The following is a 20,395-nucleotide window of genomic DNA, read 5'->3' on the forward strand; positions in this document are numbered from 1 at the left end:
CGCGGATTTCCGCGCGCCGCCCGGTACCGCCCGCGCACGTGACCAGCTCCCCGCACCGCCCGCCTCGGCCGGTCGTGCAGCGACCCGCGCATGCGCTTTCGGGCGGACTACATTTCCCGGCGCGTGGCAGCGAACTACAGTTCCCAGGGTGCCCCGCGCGGCGCCTGCGCAGTGCCGGCTGGCGCTCGGGCCATTTAAATGTGTGTGAGGGAGACTGTGAAATGGCTGCGCAGGTCGCTGCAGTGCGCGCCGTGTCCCGGGCCCCGGAGGAGCCGCCCCCGCTGCCCTCGGGGGACCGGCCCGGCCGGCCTCGGGGCGGCGGGCGGCGGCGGCGGGGTCCCCCCGGCGAGGCAGCGGGCGGCAAGCGGGCCCGGCTGAGCCAGCAGCTGCTGGCGGGGCCCGGCCCGGCGGAGCCGCTGCCCCCGGCCGCCCTGCCCGGCCTGCCCGCCGCCGCCGGGCTCTTCACCTTCTCCCCGCTGAGCCTGCCGCCGCCCGCCGCGCTCGAGGAGCGTCGCCACCACCACCACCGGCATCGCCCCGCCGCCGGCCCCGAGCCCGGCCGCCTGGCCGTCGGGCAGCCGCAGAAGGCGAGGCGGGGCAGCCCCGCGGACGGGGCAGCCGGGCGGCCCAGCAAGCGAGGTGAGCAGCAGCGGCGGCGGGGTGGGGGGGAGCGGCGGGGCTGACCGGCTGCCGCCCGCGCACCCGGGCTGCCGCCCGCCTTGGGCGCCTGGTGGCCCCTCGGCCGGCGCGGATCGCCTCCGGCAGCCCGGCGGAGCCCGCCCGCCACGTCCCTCGGCGGCGGCCTCGCACACCGCCTGCCTTGGCCGGCCGGGCTCGGCGGCGGAGCAGTGCGGTGCGGCGGAGCTCTTCGCTCGGCCTCGCTCGCCCGGGTGAAGGCGGGAGCGGAGGAAAATGCTGGCCGCTGTCCTGTGCGTGTTCGTGTGGAGGTGTGCGAGGTAGCGTGAGCAGACCGTGGATTTAGTAGTCCTTATCGCCGCTCGCTGTGGTAGCGGGGCACGGCGCTCCTCCCGCTGAGGACGGAGCCCAGGTGTGCGGGGCAGCGGGAGCCCAGCCGTGGGCTGGCGGGCGAGGAGCGGAGCGCTGGTGGTGCTGCTCGCACGGCAGTGCTGCTGCTGTTCAGAATCACCATCCTCGCAGGTTCAAAATGAAGTGCTTTGATGATAGTAAAGCTTTCTTCCTCCTGTGCTGTACTAACGCTTACTAGAACCGAGAAGCTGCTGTGTTATTGGTTTCTTTTTGTTGTTTCGTGAGCGTTGGGTTTTTTTATTTTTATTTTTTTAAATAAGTGCCCTGAGGTTTCTCTAATAAGAAGGCCAAAAGGTCTCTGGATTTTGGGAGGGAGGGTGGGAGGTGTTTGGGTTTTTTTTTTAAACAGTACAGAATGACAGTTTAGTTCTGCTCACAATTTTGTGATAGTAAAAAGCCTTTTGGTGAGAGCAATGTAGAAAGAAAGTAACTACAAAAGCTTCTGTAATAAAGATACTATATTGTGAATTATACTTCAGGAGTACATGTGAAGGTACTGCACCAAAGATGCACATGCTCACAAAAGTTAGGTCTGTAGTGTACACTCTAGATAGTAGATAGTCTTAAGAGTGGGCAAAAGTGTTACGGGGAGAGACTTTTCACTACTGTTTTAAGCTTCTAAACCACTGCATTTGAATAATGACTATAAAAGCTACTGGATTGTAAATATCAAACTTTGATTAATATAAAGCTACAGTAGAATGTCTTGGTAGATTGGGAGTGTCACAGTATGTCAGTCCTAACCCAGTAATCAAATGAGGCCTTTTTTTATGAAGGCTTAAACACTGTTAAAAGTATCTGAATTCCAGATTTGCAAAGGAAAGCTGTTTGCAACCTGAAAGTCTGAAGCTCTTCAATACTTGTCCTAGACTGTATATGTAGTGGGTTTTGGATGGGGCTGGAATTTTCTTCCTGTCTTTCAGTTCTTATTTCTATGTACAATCTAATTAAACTACCTGTTTCTTTGACTGTGATTCTTATCTTTGGCCACAGGTGACAACATCTCGAGTGTTTTTGCTGTTCAATAGTGATACTAGTGTGTTTGGTTACATGAAGTCTAATAGTTTTAGACTAGCTGAGTTACTGGTGCTGCTGCTCTACCTCACTATGGGAGCCTGTAGTTTGACCTGGCTATAGCTTTCTTTGTGTTCGAGGTACAGGAGGCTTTCCATTTATTTAAAGGAATAATTAAAACTGTATATTTCCTTCAAGATTGTCAGGCATTACTGTAATGTCACTGTCTAGCTTTGCATAACACAGAGGTTACTCTCACTGTAGTGTTCAGTGGCCAGGATAGCTTTTATCCTGAAAATAGACCAGTGTTCACTGGAAGTTCCAAAATGCAAAGAGTGCAAGATGTATGTCTGCTATTAGGGAACATCTTCAAACAGGAAGATACTCTGAATTAAAACTGGTGCATGCCTAAGGTTTTTAAACTGTATCTAAAATTAGAAATGCTTAAAATAAGATGCCTTTAACAACCAAAGATTAACTTAGAAGCATCTACAAAGAAGTATTCCCAGCAGCTCAGCGGTGGCATGAAATTCTTGTTTAGTTTCAGCTTGGAATCTCTGGTCCCACCAGAACAAAGATCTTCTGTGTGATTAGTATGTTCATTGCAGTTAGTAAGGCAGTATCTATACTTGGCAGCTTAGTGTTTGAGTAAGCTTATGCATGCTTAACTTCTGAGACTTCCAGAAAAGCATAGTCAAAGGACTGTTTCAGTTGACTTATCAAAACAAGTGATGCCACCTTTCTTTTCCTGGTTTCCCTAGCTGTAATATAAAAATAAGGGCAGTTGCTCTTTGTAAAGGCTAACAGCAGTACTGCGAAAACTTGTATTTCAGGTCCAAAGACGATTGTATGAAGCAATCAACTCTCTTTGCTTCATGAGTAATTCTGGTCATTACACCAGGCTGCTATGAAGGTGAACCATCTTTGCTGAAGAGCTCTGTGACCAAACTAGTAATGATATAGTTAAATTTAGACCAAATAACTTGAAGATGCATGTTATGTATCGTTACACCTTTTCTCATAGGTCGGTGTAACATGATTTTTCTTTAACTTCAAGTGCTGCAAGAGAAAAAAAAGAGGGAATACAAATTTGATAGCTTTGCAGAAAAAGAATGGAAATGTTGTTAGCACAAAGCCCTGTGCTGTGGGAAACTGAAAAACTTCAGTTATTGCATCTTCTAGTCAGATGTTACCTTCAGCAGCAGATTGTTCTGATCCCCATAGCTATCCTGGGAATATGACTCTGAGAGCTTTATGTGCATTGTTGGCATGAAATAGTTCTTTGATTCAGGCAAGATTAAAATCTTGTCTTGGCAATTGAGTTTTTTAACAGCTGGACCATCAAGATTTCTAACTGCCGTTGCAATTGCTAAATATTATTTGAATTAGTTTTAATTGCTCATCTTTTAGGAATAAAAACTATTACCTTTTGCCTGATGCAACTGCTTCTTTACATTTTATCTCTCAGCCTTTAGCCTTTTACAGGCCGAATAACCTTTAAAAAACCCAACAACCTCTTAATTTCTAGCTCTGAATTAACTGAATAGTTAACTACAAGACTGGCAAAAGATAGCTGAAGATGTGGATGTGATGATTTGGATCCTTTCTGTTCTTAGACAGGTTAGCGTGTGGCTACTGTATTCCATCTGTACCAATCAGTGTTCATTTGGGACTTTTCAGCAAGCCACGAGCTGAGGACTCGGTGCCTTGGCGTAGTGTTTAAGAGCTACGAAGTCTATCACCAGTCTAATAGGGCAGATGTATAATAGGGATTAAAAATGGTCAGGACGATGTCTTTCACCAGGTACTTTGCTTTCTGCTGTGCTTTGTCCAATCTGGTAACTGGCGTAGGAGCCACAAATGAGGCAGGCTGTGAGAACAGTGCCACCTTTTAAAATCTTTTTTTTGGACTTTAAGTGTCAGATAAAAGATCATGTATTAATGTATAATAAAATTCCATGACAAAACTAGATGCTAACTGTTCACATTATAAAAATGGCTTTACATATAACTTTACCAAAAGTGTGTGCTCAGCTTGATACGAAAACTTAGTTTTGTTTAACAGTATCTTCAGTATTTGGAAATACCAGTTCTAAGCTTTAATGTGAAAGATCAGTAGTCTAAGATTTTATTTTTTTGGCCAGAAAGCTAACTGCTTTAAATATTTTTACTTTTAAATGTCAATAATGCTTGTACCTCTTCAGTTGCACTCTATTTTTCTTCTATATTGCGTATCCAAAATCAGGGAAGTGTTTTGTAATGAAAGCCTTAATGTTTAAATGTTATGCATACTTGCTTATCCTCTTCCGCTGCATGGCACTGCCTTAAATGTCAGAAGTTCTTAAGGTACTTAATTATAGATGTTCTGAAATAGGGACTTGTTTTAAAGGTACTCTAATAAATCTATTTAAAATTGAAATATTTCTCAAATATTAAGGTTGAGTTTTGGAAGCTTTCCTTAATCCAAGGCTTTCTTTGCATAATAACCAGATGTACTGCATTTTTTGTTGTATAATTAAGTCTTGTAAGTCAAAAGTCAAGGTATTACTATTGGTCAGTCTTCCTGGGAATAGATAGCTTTAGCAAATGAGATGTCTTAATTCTTTTTGGGTGAATATGCTGCAACTACAGAACTCTAATCTTCTCTTTATTGTTGCTGCCAGAAACTCCAGATGAAAATGGCAAAACCCAGCGAGCTGACAGTCTTATTATGAAGAAGATAAAGAAAAAAAAGAAAAAGAAACACCGGGAAGATATGAGGGGAAAACGCTTGAAGATGTACAACAAAGAAGTGCAGACAGTGTGTGCTGGACTCACTCGCATTGACAAGGAGACTCTGTCTCAAGGACAGTGTGATAACTTAGAAATGAACAAGGAATCCTTCAGGTATCTGAAGGATGAGCAGCTCTGCAGACTGAATTTGGGTATGCAGGAATATAGAATACCCCAGGGAGTACAAACACCATTTGTGACACACCAGGAGCATTCTGTTCGCAGCAGCTTCTTGAAAACTGGCACGAAATTTAGTAACTTCATTCATGAAGAACATCAGTCCAATGGTGGTGCTCTGGTCCTTCATGCTTACATGGATGAACTCTCATTTTTGTCTCCAGTGGAGATGGAGAGATTTGCAGAAGAGTTTCTTGCGTTGTCATTCAGTGAAAATGATAAAAATGCAGCTTACTATGCTTTAGCCATAGTACATGGAGCAGCTGCTTATTTACCAGACTTCCTGGATTACTTTGCTTTTAACTTTCCTAACACTCCAGTGAAAATGGAAATTTTGGGCAAGAAGGACATTGAAACAACAACAATTTCAAATTTTCACTCTCAGGTAAGAACTGTTTAAAGGCATAAAAGTTGTACGACACCTAGATTTGATTGATTTCATTAATCTGGAGCAGGGATGGCCTAAAATGGGGAGGCACAAGCTTTTTTTTTTCTAAGCAGATGAAAAAAGATGATGTCGGGGACTGCTACTGCTGTGCTGTTTATTCCTGTTTCCGCTTAAAGCTCTGATGTGCCCACTGGTAGCTGGCGAATCACGTTTCAGACACTGCTAACCATGTCCCGTAGAAAGATCTGCACTGATCTTCTTGCAGACTTTCAGTTGATCTTGGGAGAACACTGAGATAGTTTAAAACAATAGGCAGGTCTGTATTAAGAGTTGTATTGATTGCAAATATTAACACTGCTTTTTCTAGTCAATAGATGTGGGTTTTTTGCAGTGACATTATTTTGCAGGTTTCAATATGTCATTCACAAGACATAAGTTTGTGTTTTAAGTTTTATTCTATCAGTGATACTGGGTGTTGTTTAAACTTTCCAACTTCAGAGATATGGTTAGAATAACTTTTCAGTTGCCTTTGAAAAAGGCTTTAATTTTATATGTTATCTTGATTTTCATAGTAGGCTTAAACTAGCTTAAATTCTCAAACACTATTTCCATGTAACTTAAATGGATGCAACAATAAATGAAGCTAACTTCAGGATTCCCATGTGAAAACCCCTTGCACTTAACTTCTAAGCTTGATCAGAAGAGTCATCTGTGAACATACAGATTTGATAAACTTGTTCAGATGGAATAAAACCTCTCCCTGCTTAGTCTAGTCTGAGAACCGATCCAAACTGCTGCTTGCTTTTAAAGTCTCTGTTCAAGACCTCAGTTACTTTTACTGGTTCACCTGTTGGAAGGAAAAACCTGAAACTCTGTAGTGGAGTGCACTTCAGTGCTGTTGGAACAGACCTTCTTTAGCAAGAGATTTTGAAATGGTAATGCTTGTGAATGGGCTGTCTGGATCTCCCCAAAGTTACCGAATGCTTCTAAACAAGATTTGCATTGGAAAAACAGTTACTACTTGACAGAAAGTTACTGCATGGTCAGTTACAGTGTCTTTGAATACCTTCTGGTGTTTATCATAGATACCATTAAATTAGTAATTCTGGTACTTAGCTTATAAATTTGCTTGACAATTAATAGCTGCTGCAGCACTTGGTTTAAACCAACTTCTATTTCTTGGTTTAAGTAATTCTTTGCGCTGACAGAGCTGCATCAGAGTACATAGTACTCCAAAAACAGTTTCTGTGAGTGTGCAAACTGCTGCTATCAACAAGAACACTTTTGCACAATACACACCCGTGCTCTGCAGATGTGAAACTTGTCCACAGGTTAGGTTTTAAAGTCTTCTGTATTAGTGATTTATCTAGTTTGACATCATGATTACATTCTAATTTACTTATGTATGAGTATGTGATTACCCCCTAAAATGGCTAAACAGTGCCAATTGGATATTTAACAATTTTACTGTTTCTTGGTGAATGTCTGTCTTGTGAGCATGAATAGCTTTATAGTATAAATACATATGTGCGGAATGTATGGTAATAAATAAGAGGCTTTACTGGGTTATAGTCTGTGCTGGCATTTCAATTAATTCTATTTTAAGTGCTGTCTAAACTTGATTAAGATTGAGTCATGACATAAGATTCATTTGGTCTAAAACACATCTCTCAACCCAGCTTCAGCATGACCTAGTTAATCCTGTCTGGCTGAAGTATGTTAGTATGGTTCACACACTGAGCAAACAGAGAAGTATAGTTTTCACAAGTCTTAAGACAGCTGAAATAGGATTTTTCAGAGAATATAGGTGATGCTAAAGGATCTAGTTTAAAATTTATGCATTTAAATTGATGGTGAATTCAACTATGGTAGCTGCATGCTGCTAAAACTCAAGTTTTGCAAGCTAGCTTATCTTTAAATAGAGAAGGCTAAAATGCCCTGCTTAAGAGAGCATGGGGAGGATAAGTCTGGCTTTTTACTGCTGTTCCTTGGCAGCAATGTTGAGGAATGAACAGATTGGCTAAGCTTCATTTTTGGACTGTCCAGTATGAGAAATTATACAATACAAAAGCGCTTTATAGTTATGCCTTTGTAGATTAAGCATGCTACAGTATTGTTGTGTGCTGTAATACCCATTTTAATTGAAGATACTCAAAACTAAGTCACCTCTGTTCTAGGTTGAACCTTCTGTATGCATGAACTTGTTTGCTATACTGTGGCAAGGGGATTTTGAGCATTAGGTAGTCTTGAGTCCTGGAGACTTGGTGTCAAGAAATCAAACTTTGATCTGTAAACTGCAAGTTAACTGAACATTAATGTGACCTTTGGCTTGTACAACTTTCAGCTGTTTGTGTACCTTTTTAGACAAACTGAATTTTAGTAGGAAGTGTCTCCAATTCAAAATAAGGACTTTAATCTGGAAGACTTCATAGAAATCTAGTGATAATTAACTCATTTGCAAGGTGAATTCCTTTGTTCTCAGGGCAGTGAGGACAATGTAAATTGAATGTTTATCACAAAGCACTCCAATGTGTATTTGTAGTATAACTGTTTGGTTTCTGTATATTGAAATGCTTAAGCATTTTAATGTTCTCTGGATTTTTTTTGCTTGCATTGGCTCTGGTTCATTTGTTGGAATACTTTAGTGCTAAAGCTGAGCTTTAGTTCGGAGCTATTCATTTGGACTAAGAGCTTTCAAGACTCAAATCACCGAACAGTAATTTGTAAGCTTTCTTCACATAAGGGCATACTTTGGTTTGAAAGTTCTTAGCAATGCAGCTAGAATGAACTCTCATTTTCCCTATCAATTGTTCCAGTACAACTGCTTCTAGGTCTACTCAGTGAATTGGAATATATCTAGACTTGAAAAGCAACTTCTGTTTTTTTCAAAGAAGAAATTGCTCAGCTGCCTGATCAGTTCAAAGAGCAGTTAAACTGCCCCCAAGGAGCAGGATCCTAGGAACAGGCCAGGAAAGAGTTGGGGGAAGTAGGTTTTGTGTAAGCTGCTGTTCCCTCTGGGAAGGAGGTGGGAGAAGCAGCCCTCAGGTGATAATAGGATAAGTTTTCCTACTCCTGCAACATACTGTCAGAAAAGGTTACTCTATTCCTGATAGCTTTGATTAATGAACCATATCACAGTTTGGTTGTCTGTCCCGTCTTCTCTTTTCTCACTACTGGAAAAAGGTCTCTTATTCCGGAAGGGCAGTTTCTTTTCTAACAGAAGCTATCAAAGTATGAAATGGAAAAATTGTGCATCTTTACTGCAAACTTAATTTGTTTTATCACTTAAGCCATGTAAATAATACCCGATGGTCTTACTGAAATATCTGACAAGTTTTGGTCAAACACGCAACCCTTGCTGTAATGGCATGTCACACTGTCCTCCTTTCCTTCTGTTGTCAATCGTGAGCCTTCTTGAGTTCTTTCTTCCTTGTAGCAAAGTGTTAGCGTGGTTGGTTTTATAGCGGATTTGACATATTAAAATACTGTTGCTGTCAACTGATTCATGATTTTCTTGCAACTAGAAACTTCTGAAACTTAACCTCATTTGTCTCAAGCTTATGCCTCATCTGTATATCCTTTTCTTAACCTACAGAGGTATGCTGCTTGCTTAACCTTTCAGGAGACAAGGGTCTGAATTCTTGGCAATATGCAAAGACCAGATCTGTAACTTCTACAGGAAATACTGATGCTGTCTACTCCTGCTCTCACTCAAGTGTGGGAAACAGATAGGCACATGCTATAAAATGTCTTGATGAACACTGAAGAGCTAATTTTAAATATGCCTATAACTTCACTTTTAGTGTGATACTGTATAGAGTAGGGGATGCATAGGGTAGTGATGGCTGTTTGGCCCTTTTGAAAGGGCACAGGACACCTGAGTGGTCTTACTAGCCTGATGGTCCTTATACAACAGTGAAGATAGTGCGTGATCTGATCCGTAGATAGTGGCAGTTAGTACTCATATGATCCACTAATCTTTTTGAAGAAGCATAGCGAACAAATTATAGCAATGAAGGTGCTGTGGTAATAAGTTATTAACTTCTGACAGCCATGTAAACTGGAATGACCTGGGCTAAGTTCCTGAACAAGAACTGAACTTAAAACAAAAATAAGAAACTTTGAGAAAGGTCTGAGTGGATATAACAAAGTGACTTCAGGTATTTCATAGTCTCATTTTTCTTCCCTGAAGAGAGATGTGTGAAGGTGGCTGTGAAAGTGAGGAGATGAAATTAAGAGCTAGTTAACAGTAAAGCTGTTAAGAGTGCATCTAGAGTGCTTGGCAAATGGAAGGTCAAAGTAGTTTGCAAGAAGGTGCAGCAAGCAGGTTACTTGGTCTTCCTTTACAGTTGGGTGGCTTAGTGTCCCATGAGTATGATGCCTGTTCTTCTAGATGGTCATGACCATGCTTGTTATTACATACAAGAAGCATACTCCATATTCTTGAGACCACTAACCTAACCAGTCGTATTAGTATTTGTGCTGCTCTGGGGGAGTTAAGGGTGAGAGAAACTGTATGTGAAAGAATTTTTTTACAGCATGTTAAACCAGTAGACTACTTTCCCTGTGATTGAGGTGCTTGAGATGAATAGTCCAGCCTGCTGGAGATTGCCATGAGTTGGTACGTACTTCCAGTGTAAACTGATCCTAGTTTTAATTCTCAACTGTGTATATTTCTTTAAGTTCTATTAAAAGCTAGCAAAACATTGAAATCCAAGATTTCCTTAAAGTATTTCTAGTGTCTCTTTTATAGCTCTTGAATTCTTTTCTATTTTTTCATTGCATTCCAATGCATTAAAAAAAAGTTAAAGCTTCTGGTTTTTCATTCCCTTTGAAAATATTACAAAGAAAAAAACCTGTATATGGTATTATAGTTCATTTTAACTTGGGACAAACACCTGTGAAATACTAGTGACTGTCCACAGGTGGTTTCAATAGAGCAAACCTCATCTGGAAGTAGTCTTTCTCCACTTCAATAGTGCCAGGCAGTTAAACTTAACTGGCTGAGGAACCGGAGCATTTCAGTCCTAGTTTGCCCATAGGTGCACAGAAGTAGACTAACCCTATGGTTTTCCAACACTACTGCTCTGAATTGCATTCTAGCTAGCTGGTGAAATCGTTCCACTTTAGTGATGTTAGATATGAACCTTTACCAGTAATGTTCTAATAGAATTTGGGGGCTTACCTTTCTCTTAGGGCAAGAGCCAAAAGGAATTAACAGCTTCTGAAGATAGTGCCCGGTTCATAAAATCCGTATGGTCAACCCCAAAAGTTTGTATATGCTCATTCAGCAGCTGCTGCTGGTTTTGATGGAGTTGAAGGTGAGGTGCTTGAGCTGCACAGTGAGGTTCTGTGAGTGACTTAAGGTGTAAACTTCTACATCTGCAGGTAGAGGTGATGTGGTGCAGCACTTGGCTTAGGGCTGAGGAGTAAAGCTATATGTGAAGTCCTCTTTGGCTGCTAGTTAGCTTTTAATTAAAATGTAAGTGTGTGTAATCAGTGCAGAACTGCCAACTGCATATATACAAAGCTAAAGAAAGGAGGACTCTGGAAATAGGAGTGAGCTGAACTCCTATAATTAAGAAGCTAAATATCTATGGCTGCTGCTAGAGGATAAAATTGCAGCAGTAGCTGTTACTTTTGCTCTATTAGTCTCTCTAAATTTACCTTTTAACAACTTCATAGAGTAGTTTAACTACATCTAGTTTGTTGGCTAAACTGCAAAACTTAAAACTAGAAAAACTAAATAGTAAGCTGCTTCATACTTATTTCTGTAAATGGAGTTATAAAAGGCATCACACTTTCTGTACATGACTATACAATTGCAAATGTACCATTTGTGCCTGTCCCACTGCTTAGCCAGGGAGATTGGTTGTAGTTTTTCACCACTGGAACCACTTGATCAATGTAGAGAGTCTGTTGAAGAATGATGGAAGGTTGGGGCTCAGACACAACTGAGTATACAAGACTAATTATGGCAGAATCTGTGATCTTTTAAGATTGAGGAGCTGCTGCCTCTACACACAACCTATTCTTTGGCCATATGGCATGCTACAGCTGCAGTCCATAGGACGAGACTAGGGAACACTGGAGTCTTGCCACTGCGTCTCTGCTGGTAACAGGCAATTGGCAAGAAAAGCTTCCAGATGACCTGGGGAAGTGGGACAGTCTGTGCTACAGAGGATGTCAAAAAGCTGTAAGTGTGATTAAAGCGTTTCTGGCCACAGCAGTGACAGCAGGTTATATTGCAAATGTTAATACTAAAATTGTTGTACGTGATCACTGAAATGTATACCTGACCACTGGATTTCTAGCTAGACTGCTCATTTCCTCAATTTTTTGTCCAATTTTATGTATACACTCTAACAATGTTATCAGAACCATTGCATGAAGGACATCTAGGTTTTTTTACTGCAGTCATAGGGGAAAGACCTCTAGAACATGGCTGGAATAAAAACGCACATACTTCAATAGCATACAGTTGAAGATGTAGAAGCAACAGTCAACTGCACAAATTAGTAGAGAGTTTTAGCTTGCTGGTGAAAGCCTGAGTCACAATGAAACTTTGCATGGTGGTTTTCTGAAGTCAGCCTGGAAGTGTTGAATTGTTCCTGAGTTAGTCAAATACTAACTTGCTATTATTCAAACTTTAGAAGTATTTCCTATCAGTAATACAGACAGGAGTTCTTTTCTCTTGGTAGAGCCTATGGGCATCTCTTCTAAACAGTTTCTGTGCATATTCCCAAAGGCATGTCTAATGAGACAGATGTAGATGAGTCCAAGATTCATCTCAGCTGTTGTTATATTAATCAATTCTACCTTCTTGTAACAGAACTAAACCTGCAGTGGTATTGTCTTTTCCTTTCTGGCCACTCAGGTCAATCGAACGTACTGCTGTGGAACCTACAGAGCAGGACCAATGCGACAGATCAGTCTTGTTGGAGCAGTGGATGAAGAAGTTGGGGACTACTTCCCAGAATTTCTAGATATGTTAGAAGAATCTCCATTTCTCAGAGTAAGCAGTAACTTGCAGTGTTTTGTTTAGAGTGCTATAGAAAATTAAACAATTACTAAGTAGCATATATTTCCAAGTAATTAGAAACAATAAGTATTTTTGTTTGGGCTACAGAGGTATGGTTTTTCGTGTGTCTGAATGAAAGGTACTGAATTAGGTAGCTGTTGGTGTGTAAAGAATTAGAAAATTAAATATAGTTTATCATATAAATGTATAGACTACATAATAATTTACTTCCCTAAACCCAAAGTTTGATAAAGTTAGCTTGGAATATATTTTACCCCTCAAACTTATTTTAGTTTCTATGCAATTCTTTTGACAGCAAATTTGAACCAGTTTTACCAAAGGCATCATTTAATTTTTCTATCTCACCCAGTGTTTTGTGTTATGTGTGTTTTGTGGGTTGTTTTGTTTTTGTTTTCTTTTAGATGACTTTGCCCTGGGGTACGCTTTCTAGTCTCAGACTTCAGTGCAGGTCACAAAGCGATGATGGCCCCATAATGTGGGTGAGACCAGGAGAGCAGATGATCCCAACAGCTGATATGCCAAAATCGCCATTCAAAAGGCGCCGGTAATGTTTTGTTTTCCTTTCTGTATTAAAGGTAAAACATTGCAGTTATGTCTGTGTTAGATTTGAGAACAAAACCGAAATACTTTGTGTAACTAGTCCTTCAGAAGGCTAATTCACAGATTTAAATTTTTCACTTTCATTTCTGTTTCAAGTTGGCTTAGTAGATAAGACAAATATGTCACTTGTGATGGTTGTTTTGTGTCACCACTTTTCATAGTAGTATGTCCTAGATCAGTGCTTTCTTAAGATTGAAACCTCTTTTTATTATCATTCAGGAGACTTATTTTATTCATCTTATTTCTGTGGCAAGAACTAATCTGGTGGGGGGGGCAGGTGAAATGCTCTAAAACAGCAGAGATCCTTACACGGTTCATGTTGCATTTTAATGTTAGTGCTAAAGCATTTGTAATACTGTTTGCGTTCTCAGGAAATGATGTGTCTATATGTACTTACTGAGAAAGATAGCATTCTATAGAGCAAATTTTGGGAGATAAAGAAGCATATTTTAATTGTAATTTCAGGCAGAATTTTTGGACGTACTCCAAACTAACTAAACTTCTGTATCTGTTAAAATAGCTCTATTTTACGTTCCGTTAAATTCCTGGAAGAATTCTTTCAGCACAAGTGAACAAAAAAATTTTTTTTGTGATTGGATTTGTTTTATAAAGTTTGATCTCACAGCCTGATTTGTACTTTGCTGTGTTTGTTTCAATCTTTTATTGTCAAATATACACCTAGAAGAAATTGGAGGGGAGTGCTTTGGTCTTTGATTTTTGAAGCCTGCAGCACACAATGGTCTAAGATTATTTTGATACAAGTATTTATTTTTTGAGTAGTCTGAAACCTTTTTTAGTATGCCTTTTTATCACGTTGTAGGTCAATGAACGAAATAAAGAATCTCCAGTACCTACCTCGGACCAGTGAGCCCCGTGAGGTTCTGTTTGAAGACAGAACAAGAGCTCATGCTGATCATGTGGGTCAAGGGTTTGACTGGCAGAGTACAGCTGCTGTAGGTGTTCTGAAGGCTGTACAGTTCGGGGAATGGTAAGTGCCACCAAAATGTGACTATCCTAGTAGGAGGGGGTAATTCTGAACATTTTCTTAAAAAAAAAAAAAGAAAATTCCTTGGAAAACAAGCCTAATCAAAGAAACTCTTTGAATCCTGTAATGAGATAAATGCTGTCTAGAGCTTGAAAAACACAAGCTATATGCCTAGTATTTTTCCCTCTTCTTCAGGCAGTGGAAAAATTGTAACAGCAGTTTGCAGAAAATTTGTGACATACAAAATAAGCCTTAAGATACTATGCCTGGACCATCACCTGTGATTGTTCTTTTCCTGAATATGTATATTAATACTAACTTCTGTAATGGTAATCTAAGAACTCAGTGTAGATAACTTCATAGCTACAGTGCTTTCTCATGTCATGTATCCAGGACATTGTTGTTAACCTTGCACAGAAACTAGACTTGCATCATTGTTATTTCTAGCAATTACAGTAGGAGTTGGATAGCATCGTTAGCAATAGATTTTCATATGAATAAAAGATGCCAGAACTTCCTTTATTCTAATTCACAGCCATTGAGTAAACCCCAGCTCCTCATTGCTTTGGCATCAGAGTTAGTCTGTTTTTCCTTTAATACAGTATTATTCTGTGTAATTAGAGAGTGGAAGAATTGAGGCAAATTGTGGTTCCTAGAACATGCAGAGAACTTTAGTAGTGGTAATTTGAACCTAGTTCTCAGACATTTCAGTACAGTATTTGTCCATGAAAACATGACTTCTGTTGGGCATGCATCAGGAAAGAAGTAAAATAGAAGAGAAATCTATCAATTGTACCTCCTTTTCAAAATAATACATGTACTGAGAAGTGATGAGACTTCATGCCCAGTGTAAAACTGAAGTAGGTTGTTGGTTTGATGAAACTGTCTGCTGGAAAGAGCTGTAATTCTCTGTAACTCAAATTTTTCAAAAATTCCTGGAATTCTCATCTTTTTCTAGGAGTGACCAGCCTCGTATAACCAAAGATGTGGTTTGCTTTCATGCTGAGGACTTCACTGATGTTGTGCAGAGACTTCAGTTGGACCTGCATGAACCTCCAGTGTCGCAGGTACTGAATCTTTCCTAGTGACAGCTCATTCTTAGCGTTTTGGAAGTAGCTTCTGACAGATTTCAGGTTTGCTATATTGCCAGCCCTTTTGCATCCTCAGTGGCCCTCAGTTCACAGCTCTCTTGGGCAATTTCCCTTCGCATGTTTCGAGTAGAGTAGTGCAGTTGGAATGGACTTTACAATGATTCAACTGCTTTTCCTTTCCACCAAGCTGGGATTTATGCTGTGAGTCATGATATGTGCTATAGAAACAATTAGAAGTTGATTAAGAAGTCATATATGCCCGTTTCTGCTTTTTCTAATATACTGATGTTGTGTTAGGAGGTGAAGGCATCTAAACTCAGCCCTGGCAGCCAAAACAATGCAGCTTCATGTTGAGCCTGCTGTTTTCAACTGTAACTGTAGAATGCTCTTAACTGGTCATTGTCCTAAGACATGCATGTTAGATAAACTATATTTAGAAAGTCCAGTTTTCATTTAAAATTGAAGTTTTACCTGTTAAACCAAAACATTCGGATTTAGACACAAAGTACGTTGAAAATAGGTGGATACTGAATTGTTTAAGCAGAGTATACCACTAACTTTACCATCTTTCCTTCTCTCAGTGTGTTCAATGGGTGGATGAAGCCAAACTAAACCAAATGAGACGGGAAGGCATTCGCTATGCTAGAATTCAATTGTGTGACAATGACATCTACTTCATCCCTAGAAATGTCATTCATCAGTTCAAAACAGTGTCAGCAGTCTGCAGCTTAGCCTGGCACATAAGACTTAAACAATATCACCCTGTGGGGGAGACTCCTCAAAATGCAGAAAGCAATTCAAGCTTGAACAGTAGTGTTCCTGGAAAGACAGAGCCAGAAGGTGAACCCCAGTGTGTGAGTGTAAAAATAGAGTCTGAAGAACCAGGTATAGAAATGCAGCTTACGACAGGGGTGCTCTCCTCCTCTGTGTCTTCAATATCAGGACTTGTGCAACCAGATCAGGTGGCCCAGCCCCTTCCAGGTTTTAAAATAGAGTCTGATCAGCAACACAATCCACAGGATCATGCAGGCTCTTCTGTGTGATATGTATATAATCAAACATTTTTTTAACAACTTTTTAAAATTTTGATGTGAAGTTATAGTTTTATAACTGGCTTATGTTTTATTGGAGAAATCTTGCCTATAATTCTATAGAGAAAGGTGACATTCCAAAATGTCAAGCATATCTTTTTTACACAGATTATGCAAAATTCAAGTTGTATTTTAACCCCTTAGTACAACCTGTAACAGTGGTCTACCACTTCTTTCTGTTTAAGTAAAGAGATACTGAATATCTCCTCAAAGTCAGAATGAAATTCCTCCAGGAACATAAAATGACTCAACTATATTGGTCGGTGTTATTTCCCTACTTTTACTTTATCTCTGATCTTCACCAGAAAGCGATGCTTTTGTAGAAGACTTGCAAAGTGACTTTCCCATCTCATTTTAATTGCTTAAAAAAAAAAAAGAGAAAGCACAGCACTTTTGATGATTTGTGAAATTTTTGGTATGTCTGTTCTTGACATGTTGGTTTATATATGAGTTGGGTTTATATACAAGCTATAGAAATTAATCTCTTCTACTTACAATTCCTACAAAGGTGATCTGTAAAATTAACTGAAGAAAGTGTCTGATCCTGTTGAAATGCAATGACTTACTGACCTAACACTTTCCATAGCACTGCTTATGTTGTTTGGTGTGAGGGGTTTGCTTCCAAAATGCATCTTCCCTGAACATGAGTAATACTAGTGTCAAAATTAGAGAACCTATTGGTAGTCTTGTGGAGGAAACTGCTATCTTTGAGCACTTTAAGGCTTTAAAATACTAACCAACTTGGCAGCTTGTTTTGATCAGGTCGTCATGTGTCCGATGGAACCACACTTTCCCTTGTACTGATGCACTTAATATATTAGCATTGAGTTGGTAACTGACTTACACAGTAAGGCTGTCCTTATTCTAGGAAGTTCTGTATTACTATTTCACAATAAAATGTATTATGGCATTGGACTGCTGTTTCCATGTGTAGCTTCTGGGTGCCCAGGTACTGTGGAAAAATCAGTGGCACGTGCTAAATATGTAGTGTCAGCTATCAACGGTTTTTAAACAATCTTTCAATATTTCTGGATGTTAACGTGTAATCTGTACTTGACTTTCACTCACCCCATTTATTACCACCCTTTCCAGTCATCAAAAGGAGAAGTCCTGTCCCTTCCCCCTCCCCACACTTAGAGTACAAGTTGGGTTTTGGTGCAACTTAAGCTGTCTCCAGATAACTTCATCTGTTCTAATCCTCACTGGGGTAGGAAAGAGTTGAAACGCTATGTTAGACTAGACAAAAGCAAAGATGCTGTGTTAGTTCTGGATGCATCTTTTTAATATCAATTATTACTCTTCTCTTTATAAGGGTCTCTAAAATATGTTACTCTATTATAAATCTTACTTTGTGCAATATTGTTTGTGTAGGCTTTTATATACATATTAGCACCTCAGTGTAGAGGTCACTATTTTAAACTGATAGAAAAATAATCATCAGAAGATACTGCAGTGATTAGTTAGAACCTGTATTACTCCTTATGTGTATGTATGTATTGTCTTCGGTACAAAAATGAGGACTAGGAAATATTTCAATTTAAAACTAATTTACAGATTGAAGTGGTAGTGACTTGTTTAGTAATCTGTGTAAATAAGGTGTTAGAATGGAAAGCTTTTATGATGAAAAGTAATGTGATTCATGCAGGGGTGTAATTTAATCTTAGCAGAAATTCTAGATGACCCAGACCGGTTCATAAGTGAGCCGTCTGTTCTCTGGTGGGTTTTTCCACTTTTTATGTTGAGAGGAATTTCATAGCTTTAAGGGTTGTACAAAGTAAAATTCCTCGCAGGCAATAGTGGTTTCAGTTCATCCTTCACATTCAAAGATCGTATTACCCGAGGGTGTTCTTTCCTTTTTACGAAGTCTGCTAGTCTTCCAAGTGCCCATTTCACTTCTCACGTGTGCTATTCTTTGGTCGTGTCAGTAGAGGTACATCGATGAGGTGGCCGTTCTTTGGCAGCCAGCACTGCATACAATCACTCAGGAATTGACAAATCTGCAGATACCACAGTGAATCTGCAAACACAACTTTAAAGGCAGAATAAACAGGTCAAGAGCCCCCATTCACCAACTTGTCTGTTTTATAGTGACAGTTGAAATAGAATGAGGAGGGGAATCAGTTTGGGAGTCCTCTGTAAATTCTAATGGCATGTTTTCGAACAGGTAAAGGAAGAAGGCCAGAGTGGCTCCTGTTGCTTTCAAAACTGTAGCTTTAGTGAAATCTATGACTACAGCATAAAGTACCCGGAAAGCACTCTGGCTTATCTCCTCGGCTGGAGGGACATGACCAAGAGTATCGTGCTCTTTATGTTCTGTTCAATCACTAACTTAATATCTAATGTCAGATTTAAATACAGAAATGTATCTTCAAATGACTTGAATGTTGCTGATGCTGTTCTAGCATGCTTGGGAGATTGAGGAAGAGAGGAGCAAACTTTATAAAAAAAAAAAACAACCACCCTATTACCTAAGTACACTATCAGCTTTGGTACACTTTAACCAAAATGACATCCTACTTTCAAACTCCACCTCAATTCTGGATGTAAAGTAGAGAGGGATCGCTTATGCAGCAGATTGCTGTACTGTCTAGCCGTTGCTCCAAGATCACTTCAATTGCTCTGAAAACAACAGAGCAGAATTAGACCAATGCCTTGATGTGAAAGATGTGACATTTTCCAGAACAAGACATGCAGAATACTGATTTTTATAAGCTATAGCTGTTTAGAAGTGAAGTAACGAGTTCAAGTCACTTAGCATTTGCTGAGCAAAATAAATCTCTGGGTAGGTCCAAGTAAATATTTCTGAATATCTCATGTTAAATAGTGGGCTGTGTTTGAATTTCTCAAAGATTTCATAAAACAGCCTATGTAATGAGATAAGACGACTTTGGCAAATTTCATGGTTTGTTCTAATAGTTCTCAGTAGTACCTGGATAAATGCAGAACAGTTTGTAGATGTGAATGTGCTGGTCAGTTACTGTAAATCCTCAATTCTCTATTTACGAGGATCTGCCCTGTGGTATGTGTGTCAGTCAAGTAGAAAATACTCCTGCTTTATGCTGGAGACAACCACTAATTGACCAAGCGCTCTGTCTATAAATGATCAGCTTTGAGATATGAACTCAGGCTTAGGCTTCTGTTTTAAATGAAGTGCTATTGATTAAAAATGTCATTGGGGTAAAGGTGAGTGGCTCGGTTGTGCTAGAACTGGGCTAGCAAAATGCAATTTAAAGATGAAATATTGATTAGCTTCAGTTTCCTCTCTCCTTTCGGCACGCCACAAGTCATTTGTGCGGATACTCGACACGCTCTCTTCCAGGAAGGTGGGACACTCGGTGAAGTGTTCTCAGGGGGTTTTTGATCAACGTTTTTCACAGGTATAGGTCTCGCCATACAGAAAAAGGGCTCTCCGCTGTGCTCTGCCAGTTTTCCTGCATGTGGCAGTTGAGTTCCCCTCAGGCAGGGGTCAGAGCTTTTCCCATGGACCTGGGCTCAAGTCCTTAGTCTGCCGTGGCCTGCCGCTTTCGGTCCCGGCCAGCTGAGTAGCAGATGCTGAACCTGTAGTTCCCGAGGAGTGCTAGGTGGTGGCAGCGAGATGGGGGGAACGCTCGGCTTTACTCCCAGGAAAGCGGCCCCTCTCCCCGAAAGCTTGTCCTGTGCGTCCTTGTGCCCCGGTGAGAAACGTGGCGTGGGGCCGGGGAGGTGTCTGTGGGGCACCCGAGCACCCAGAGGAACGTGTGCGCCGCTCGATTTCCTTGTACAACCTGTAAAGAGACTTCTGTATCGCTGTTTTTGTGATTTTTTGATTTGATTTTGATTGGCAGCTACGATTTTTTTCTTCTTTTCTGTGGTTTTAATTTATCTAAGGTCTCTGCCTACAGAGGACGTGTACAATTGCCTGGAAGACTGTTTGCTTTGTGCGGCCTTAGTATATTTATTGACATTAGCAAGTGTTGCAGAGAGGTTGAAGGATGAGCGCGGTGGTGGAGCGCCCCGGCCTCCGTGTGAATACTCTAACGCGGTGCATTTCTGTCAGTAGCTGACTGTACACCAGTGTCAAACTGTTAAGCTATTTCTTTGTAAAATAGTCCAACGGAATGCATAGAATTTTTTCCTGTAAAGTATTTTTTTAATAAACAAAAAGTCTGATTTTGTCCTTTACTGCCTGGTTGGTTATTTCGGCTCCTG

The 20,395-nt window shown here is 40.5% G+C and overlaps 1 protein-coding gene across 2 annotated transcripts; it reads left to right on the forward strand.

Moving 5' to 3' along the window:
- Positions 1–185: 185 nt before the first annotated feature.
- RSBN1 (round spermatid basic protein 1) lies at positions 186–20,363 on the forward strand. 2 transcript variants are annotated; one of them, XM_054803879.1, is made up of 7 exons: positions 186–639; positions 4,725–5,395; positions 12,276–12,413; positions 12,842–12,984; positions 13,861–14,028; positions 14,984–15,092; positions 15,698–20,363. In XM_054803879.1, the coding sequence occupies exons 1-7, from the start codon at positions 222–224 to the stop codon at positions 16,157–16,159; spliced, it is 2,109 nt and encodes a 702-aa protein (XP_054659854.1). In that variant the 5' UTR covers positions 186–221; the 3' UTR covers positions 16,160–20,363. The 2 variants fall into 2 exon arrangements, with proteins under 2 accessions (XP_054659854.1, XP_054659856.1); XM_054803881.1 differs by having other exon boundaries at positions 20,075–20,363.
- The last annotated feature ends 32 nt before the right edge of the window (positions 20,364–20,395 follow it).

Source organism: Grus americana, chromosome 25 (genome assembly GCF_028858705.1).
Source record: "Grus americana isolate bGruAme1 chromosome 25, bGruAme1.mat, whole genome shotgun sequence".
Classification (NCBI taxonomy): Eukaryota; Metazoa; Chordata; class Aves; order Gruiformes; family Gruidae; genus Grus; species Grus americana.

Excerpts from the sequence above, each read along its gene's own strand:
- RSBN1 (XM_054803879.1), top strand. The coding sequence starts at position 222 with ATGGCTGCGCAGGTCGCTGCAGTGCGCGCCGTGTCCCGGGCCCCGGAG. Across the intron at positions 5,396-12,275 it reads TTTCAAATTTTCACTCTCAG|GTCAATCGAACGTACTGCTG; the intron begins GTAAGAACTGTT and ends CTGGCCACTCAG. Across the intron at positions 12,985-13,860 it reads TCGCCATTCAAAAGGCGCCG|GTCAATGAACGAAATAAAGA; the intron begins GTAATGTTTTGT and ends ATCACGTTGTAG.